Source organism: Oncorhynchus gorbuscha, unplaced genomic scaffold (assembly GCF_021184085.1).
Source record: "Oncorhynchus gorbuscha isolate QuinsamMale2020 ecotype Even-year unplaced genomic scaffold, OgorEven_v1.0 Un_scaffold_849, whole genome shotgun sequence".
Lineage (NCBI taxonomy): Eukaryota > Metazoa > Chordata > Actinopteri > Salmoniformes > Salmonidae > Oncorhynchus > Oncorhynchus gorbuscha.
In genome coordinates this window covers 41,923-49,858 of record NW_025745839.1, presented here as the reverse complement: position 1 = coordinate 49,858, position 7,936 = coordinate 41,923, and the positions used below count along the sequence as shown (strand labels likewise).

The 7,936-nt window shown below is 50.6% G+C and overlaps 1 protein-coding gene across 1 annotated transcript in view; it reads right to left on the bottom strand.

Annotated features, from left to right (window-relative positions):
• LOC124020539 (plexin-A4-like) overlaps positions 1-7,936 on the bottom strand; it is a gene marked incomplete at its 5' end in the record, with an annotated part of 67,489 nt that overhangs the window by 24,801 nt on the left and 34,752 nt on the right. The window contains 3 exons of the mRNA XM_046335777.1: positions 1,906-2,048; positions 4,055-4,289; positions 7,478-7,658. Of these exons, the coding sequence (XP_046191733.1) occupies positions 1,906-2,048; positions 4,055-4,289; positions 7,478-7,658 (559 nt within the window). The remainder of the gene's footprint in view (positions 1-1,905; positions 2,049-4,054; positions 4,290-7,477; positions 7,659-7,936) is intronic.

Genomic DNA, 7,936 nt, shown 5'->3' with positions numbered 1-7,936 from the left:
CCCATAATCAAACAGCCCTATTCAACATCCCACTGTAGCCCCAAACAGCCAATTCAACATCAGCCCTATTCAACATCCCACTGTAGCCCCATAATCAAACAGCCCTATTCAACATCCCACTGTAGCTCTATTCAACAGCTCTATTCAACATCCCACTGTAGCCCCATAATCAAACAGCCCTATTCAACATCCCACTGTAGCCCCATAATTAAACAACAGCTCTATTCAACATCCCACTGTAGCCCCATAATCAAACAGCCCTATTCAACATCCCACTGTAGCCCCATAATCAAACAGCCCTATTCAACATCCCACTGTAGCCCCATAATTAAACAGCCCTATTCAACATCCCACTGTAGCCCCATAATCAAACAACCCTATTCAACATCCCACTGTAGCCCCATAATCAAACAACCCTATTCAACATCCCACTGTAGCCCCATAATCAAACAGCCCTATTCAACATCCCACTGTAGCCCCATAATCAAACAGCCCTATTCAACATCCCACTGTAGCCCCATAATTAAACAGCCCTATTCAACATCCCACTGTAGCCCCATAATCAAACAACCCTATTCAACATCCCACTGTAGCCCCATAATTAAACAGCCCTATTCAACATCCCACTGTAGCCCCATAATCAAACAGCCCTATTCAACATCCCACTGTAGCCCCATAATCAAACAGCCCTATTCAACATCCCACTGTAGCCCCATAATCAAACAGCCCTATTCAACATCCCACTGTAGCCCCATAATCAAACAGCCCTATTCAACATCCCACTGTAGCCCCATAATCAAACAGCCCTATTCAACATCCCACTGTAGCCCCATAATTAAACAACAGCTCTATTCAACATCCCACTGTAGCCCCATAATCAAACAGCCCTATTCAACATCCTACTGTAGCCCCATAATTAAACAGCCCTATTCAACATCCCACTGTAGCCCCATAATCAAACAGCTCTATTCAACATCCCACCTACTGATTACTATCACAAAATCAGGAGAAAAGGTAGGCATCCATTTTCCATATTCTCTGAGGAAAAATACAATGTATATCTTCTTGAGATTTAATATTAGTACATTTGAGCCATTGAGACGTTAGCTCTAATACTTTTATAAAGAGAGAGAGATTCAGCCCAATCAACTTCACTCTACAAACTATGAATATGCACTGTTGGAGATTGCCCATCCACACTTTATTTGCTCTAAGCCCAATAAGGGCTATTTCCTGTATCATCTCCCACATCAATAACAATTAACCAGCTATCACCAGCCAGAGATGAGCCCACTGCTACTTTCATTAGGTTTCATTTCACATTAAACTCCCTCATATAACGGGACATTTATACCAATTAAAACATCATTAATCTTTCTTATAACGGGGAATTCTTATAACGGGGCACCCGCATGGTCGACTCTGAGCCTGTGAAATCGGTGCCTCGCAGCTAGAAGTTCTTCAATTATCACTGTCCATCACTGTTATTAGGGAATAAATAACTAGCTTGTCAGTTCAGAGTTGATTTGCTTTTCTCTCCGCTATACTTTTAATTTGTCCTCGACTCTGAGAAACCGTCACATGTTGTTACCATTACTAACAAGAGATTTGACTGGACTACTGCGACAAGCACTAATGAGAGACAGTGTTATTTGTTTACCGAGCGTGAGCACAAACAACGACAGCTTTAATTCTGCCCGTAACCCCACTGTGCCTCTAATTTACCTTTATACTGTTGAATTAGAATGCATTGATGGAAACCACTTTGAGATATGCCCATTGTTCTACGTCAGGGATTTAACCAGGAACAATGTTGAGGACCTAAACTGAAGTGAAATTCAGTCAGGCAGATGATAGGAAAGCCGTTGTGATATTTGGTCAGGCAGTGGACAGGGCAGCTCTTACCTCCAGGTCCCTGAGAACAGGGTGCTCCTCTATGCCAGGGAAGAGGACCCTCATGGTGTAGGCCCTGTAGTCCAGGAAGGGGATGCCCACTCCGTCCAGGTCACTGGTCAACTCATGGATGTCTGTCTGCAGCTCGGCAAAGGCTGAGGGGATAAACGGACAAACAGCCTCCTTAAAGGTAGAGTCAGCAACATGACGTATAGTTGAAGTCGGAAGTTTACATACACCTTAGCCAAATACATTTAAACTCCGTTTTTCACAATTCCTGACATTTAATCGTAGTAAAAATCCCTGTCTTAGGTCAGTTAGAATCACCACTTTATTTTAAGAATGTGAAATGTCATCATAATGGGATCAAAAGTTTACATACACTCAATTAGTATTTGGTAGCATTGTCTTCAAATTGTTTAACTTGGGTCAAACGTTTTGGGTAGCCTTCCACAAGCATCCCACAATAAGTTGGGTGAATTTTGGCCCATTCCTCCTGACAGAGCTGGTGTAACTGAGTCAGGTTTGTATTCCTCCTTGCTCGCACAGGTTTTTCAGTTCTGCCCACATATTTTCTATAGGATTGAGGTCAGGGCTTTGTGATGGCCACTCCAATACCTTGACTTTGTTGTCCTTAAGCCATTTTCCACAACTTTGGAAGTATGCTTGGGATCCACATAATTGTCCTACCTTATGATGTCATCTATTTTGTGAAGTGCACCAGCCCCTCCTGCAGCAAAGCACCCCCAAAACATGATGCTGCCACCCCCGTGCTTCACGGTTGGGATGGTGTCCTTCGGCTTGCAAGCCTCCCCCTTTTTCCTCCAAACATAACAATGGTCATTATGGCCGTTATGGCCATTTTTGTTTCATCAGACCATAGGAAATTTCCCCAAAAAGTTTGATCTTTGTTCCCAATGAGCAGTTGCAAACCATAGTCTGGCTTTTTTATGACGGTTTTGGAGCAGTGGCTTCTTCCTTGCTGAGGTTATGTCGATATAGGGCTCGTTTTACTGTGGATATAGATACTTTTGTACCTGTTTCCTCCAGCATCAAGGTCCTTTGCTGTTGTTCTGGGATTGATTTGCACTTTTCGCACCAAACTATGTTTATCTCTAGGAGACAGAACGTGTCTACTTCCTGAGCGGTATGACGGCTGCGTGGTCCCATGGTGTTTATACTTGCGTACTATTGTTTGTACAGATGAACGTGGTACCTTCAGGCATTTGGAAATGACTCCCAAGGATGAACCAGACTTGTGGAGGTCTACATTTTTTTCCTGAGGTCTTTGGCTGATTTCTTTTGATTTTCCCATGATGTCAAGCAAAGAGGCACTGAGTTTGAAGGTAGGCCTTGAACTATATCCACAGGTACACCTCCAATTGACTCAAATTATGTCAATTAGCTTATCAGAAGCTTCTAAAGCCATGACATCATTTTCTGGAATTTTCCGAGCTGTTTAAAGGCACAGCCAAGTTTGTGTATGTTAACTTCTGACCCACTGGAATTGTGATACAGTGAATTATAAGTGAATTAATCTGTCTGTAAACAATTGTTGGAAAAATTACTTGTGTCATGCACAAAGTAGATGTCCTAACCACCTTGCCAAAACTGTAGTTTGTTAACAAGAAATTTGTAGTGTGGTTGAAAAACGAGTTTTAATGACTCCAACCTAAGTGTATTTACACTTCCGACTTCAACTGTAGATACACAGAGTAAAGAGCATATTGGGTCAATTTCCGCAACAACTAAGAGCTTTGGAGCGTGAGGCTAAACTTCTCCACTGTTTCTGTCCCGTGGATACCACGTTGTAACAGCGGGAGGTGAACCCGTGCACACGTGCAGATACTGTGTGTAACTGTGTGAGAGCGATGTCTTGCATCCTGTCCATCACAAACTGTGGTGCTGCTCATGCAACGGCATTTCGCTGACTTCTATTGACAGTGTTGGAAAAAGTACTCAGTCATCATACTTGAGTAAAAGCAAAGATACCTTAATAAAAAATGACATCATTGACAAATGAAACATGTGTTTATTGAGTACACCAGATCAGAGACAGTAGGGATGACCTGGGTTGGTCTCTTGATAACTTGTGTGAATTGGAATTTTACTTTTGGGTGTCATGGAAAATGTATGGAGTAAAAATCATGTGAATCCTTACCCTCTTTACACTCCAGGGCCACACGAGACTCTAGGTTGTCCATCTGCATCTGCAGCCTCTTCAGGGTGAGGTCGCTCTCGCGTGACTTGCGTTTATATGCAATGAGCACTATCACAATGAAGAGGATGAGCAGGGCACCGGCGCCGGCGATGCTGATGATGGCCGTGCTGCTCAGCGGACTGTCTGACGTGATGTGGACCACGCCCGGGGAGAACTCGATGCCACCCACACGGGCCTGGGGAGGGAGAGACAGGGGAGAGAGGTTAGAGACAGGGGAGAGGGGGGAAGGGGGAGAGACAGGGGAGAGGGGGTGAGAGACAGGGGAGAGGGGGAGAGAGAGGAGAGAGAGGAGAGAGAGGAGAGAAGGGGTGAGAGACAGGGGAGAGGGGGAGAGACAGTGGAGAGGGGGAGAGACAGGTGAGAAGGGGTGAGAGACAGGGGAGAAGGGTGAGAGACAGGGGAGAAGGGGGAGAGACAGGGGAGAAGGGTGAGAGACAGGGGAGAAGGGTGAGAGACCGGGGAGAAGGGTGAGAGACAGGGGAGAAGGGTGAGAGACAGGGGAGAAGGGGGAGAGACAGGGGAAGGGGGAGAGACAGGTGAGAAGGGGGAGAGACAGGAGAGAAGGGTGAGAGACAGGAGAAGGGTGAGAGACAGGGGAGAAGGGGGAGAGACAGGGGAGAAGGGTGAGAGACAGGGGAGAAGGGTGAGAGACAGGGAGAAGGGGAGAGACAGGGGAGAGGGGGAGAGACAGGTGAGAAGGGGTGAGAGACAGGTGAGAAGGGGTGAGAGACAGGTGAGAGGGGGTGAGAGACAGGGGAGAGGGGGAGAGACAGGGGAGAGGGGGCAGAGAGAGGAGAGAAGGGGTGAGAGACAGGGGAGAGGGGGAGAGACAGGGGAGAGGGGGTGAGAGACAGGGGAGAGGGGGAGAGAGAGGAGAAAAGGGGTGAGAGACAGGGGAGAGGGGGAGAGGGGGAGAGAGAGGAGAGAAGGGGTGAGAGACAGGGGAGAGGGGGCAGAGACAGGAGAGAAGGGGTGAGAGACAGGGGAGAGGGGGAGAGACAGGGGAGAGGGGGTGAGAGACAGGGGAGAGGGGAGAGACAGTGGAGGGGGGGAGAGAGAGGAGAGAGAGGAGAGAAGGGGTGAGAGACAGGGGAGAGGGGGTGAGAGACAGGGGAGAGGGGGAGAGAGAGGAGAGAAGGGGTGAGAGACAGGGGAGAGGGGGAGAGACAGGGAGAGGGGGTGAGAGACAGGGGAGAGGGGGAGAGAGAGGAGAGAAGGGGTGAGAGACAGGGGAGAGGGGAAGAGACAGTGGAGGGGGGAGAGAGAGGAGAGAGAGGAGAGAAGGGGTGAGAGACAGGGGAGAGGTGGAGAGACAGTGGAGAGGGGGTGAGAGACAGGGGAGAGGGGGAGAGAGAGGAGAGAAGGGGTGAGAGACAGGGGAGAGGGGGCAGAGAGAGGAGAGAAGGGGTGAGAGACAGGGGAGAGGGGGAGAGACAGGGGAGAGGGGGCAGAGAGAGGAGAGAAGGGGTGAGAGAGAGGAGAGAGGGGGAGAGACAGGGGAGAGGGGGCAGAGAGAGGAGAGAAGGGGTGAGAGAGAGGAGAGAGTGGAGGGGGAGAGAGAGGAGAGAGAGGAGAGAAGGGGTGAGAGACAGGGGAGAGGGGGTGAGAGACAGGGGAGAGGGGGAGAGAGAGGAGAGAAGGGGTGAGAGACAGGGGAGAGGGGGAGAGAGAGGGGAGAGGGGGTGAGAGACAGGGGAGAGGGGGAGAGAGAGGAGAGAAGGGGTGAGAGACAGGGGAGAGGGGAAGAGACAGTGGAGGGGGAGAGAGAGGAGAGAGAGGAGAGAAGGGGTGAGAGACAGGGGAGAGGTGGAGAGACAGTGGAGAGGGGGTGAGAGACAGGGGAGAGGGGGGGAGAGAGAGGAGAGAAGGGGTGAGAGACAGGGGAGGGGGCAGAGAGAGGAGAGAAGGGGTGAGAGACAGGGGAGAGGGGGAGAGACAGGGGAGAGGGGGCAGAGAGAGGAGAGAAGGGGTGAGAGAGAGGAGAGAGGGGGAGAGACAGGGGAGAGGGGGCAGAGAGAGGAGAGAAGGGGTGAGAGAGAGGAGAGAGGGGGAGAGACAGGGGAGAGGGGGTGAGAGACAGGGAGAGGGGGAGAGAGAGGAGAGAAGGGGTGAGAGACAGGGAGAGGGGGAGAGGGGGAGAGAGGAGGAGAGAAGGGGTGAGAGACAGGGAGAGGGGGCAGAGAGAGGAGAGAAGGGGTGAGAGACAGGGGAGAGGGGGAGAGACAGGGGAGAGGGGGTGAGAGACAGGGGAGAGGGGAGAGACAGTGTAGGGGGGAGAGAGAGAGAGAGAGGAGAGAAGGGGTGAGAGACAGGGGAGAGGGGGTGAGAGACAGGGGAGAGGGGGAGAGAGAGGAGAGAAGGGGTGAGAGACAGGGGAGAGGGGGAGAGACAGGGGAGAGGGGGTGAGAGACAGAGGAGAGGGGGAGAGAGAGAGAGAAGGGGTGAGAGACAGGGGAGAGGGGAAGAGACAGTGGAGGGGGAGAGAGAGGAGAGAGAGGAGAGAAGGGGTGAGAGACAGGGGAGAGGTGGAGAGACAGTGGAGAGGGGGTGAGAGACAGGGGAGAGGGGGAGAGAGAGGAGAGAAGGGGTGAGAGACAGGGGAGAGGGGGCAGAGAGAGGAGAGAAGGGGTGAGAGACAGGGGAGAGGGGGAGAGACAGGGGAGAGGGGGCAGAGAGAGGAGAGAAGGGGTGAGAGAGAGGAGAGAGGGAGAGAGACAGGGAGAGGGGGCAGAGAGAGGAGAGAAGGGGTGAGAGAGAGGAGAGAGGGGGAGAGACAGTGGAGAGGGGGAGAGAGAGGAGAGAAGGGGTGAGACAGGGGAGAGGGGGATAGCCCGTCTCTCTGGCTCTATTTTACGGTAATGCGTCTTATAGCCTGTCTCTGTCTGGCTCTATTTTACGGTAATGCGTCTGGTAGCCTTTCTCTCTGTCTGTCTTGCTCTATTTTACAGTAATGGGTCTGGTAGCCTGTCTCTCTTCTTCTGCTGCCCATCAATCATTGGTCCAGGTGGCAGAGCAGGAAGCGTCTCAGAACCACAAATGGAACCTTCATTGAGTTTGTGCCTCTTATTGAAACGGTTATTTGTTGTTTCTCTGTTTGAATGTTGAGAGTGGACAGTATAACCCAACGGTCCGATTAGATTATAGTCTGGGCCTGGCCCGGGACAGCAGGAGAGTGGGTGGGGGGTTGGAATGGGGACCAGTGTGTGTGTGTTGTGTGTGTGTGTGTGTGTGTGTGTGTGTGTGTGTGTGTGTGTGTGTGTGTGTGTGTGTGTGTGTGTGTGTGTGTGTGTGTGTGTGTGTGTGTGTGTGTGTGTGTGTGTGTGTGTGTGTGTGTGTGTGTGTGTGTGTGTGTGTGTCACTCACCAAGACTTTGTGTCGCCCCGTCAGGTTGGGCGACTCACACAGCAGCTGGTTGTCTGACACGGTCAACAGACAAGGTTTATCACCAATCAGAACCGTGTAGTTCAGCTTGCCGTTATTACCGTTGGTATTGGTGGGAGGGAGGAAGTTCCGCCCTGAGAAACAGGAAGGAAATGGCATTGGACTGGGTAAGGTATTGTTTTGTTTAAATGGTATGCATACATTGATATAACTAGACTATGTAGACCATAAACATGTAACAAAACTGTATGCAGAAGTGTGTTATGTATGGAGAGAGAGAGAGAGAGCGGAGAGAGAGAGAGAGCAGAGAGAGAGAGAGCAGAGAGAGAGAGAGCAGAGAGAGAGAGTGAGAGAGAGCAGAGAGAGAGCAGAGAGAGAAAGAGAGCAGAGCAAGAGCAGAGAGAGAGAGTGAGAGAGAGAGAGCGAGAGAGAGAGAGCGAG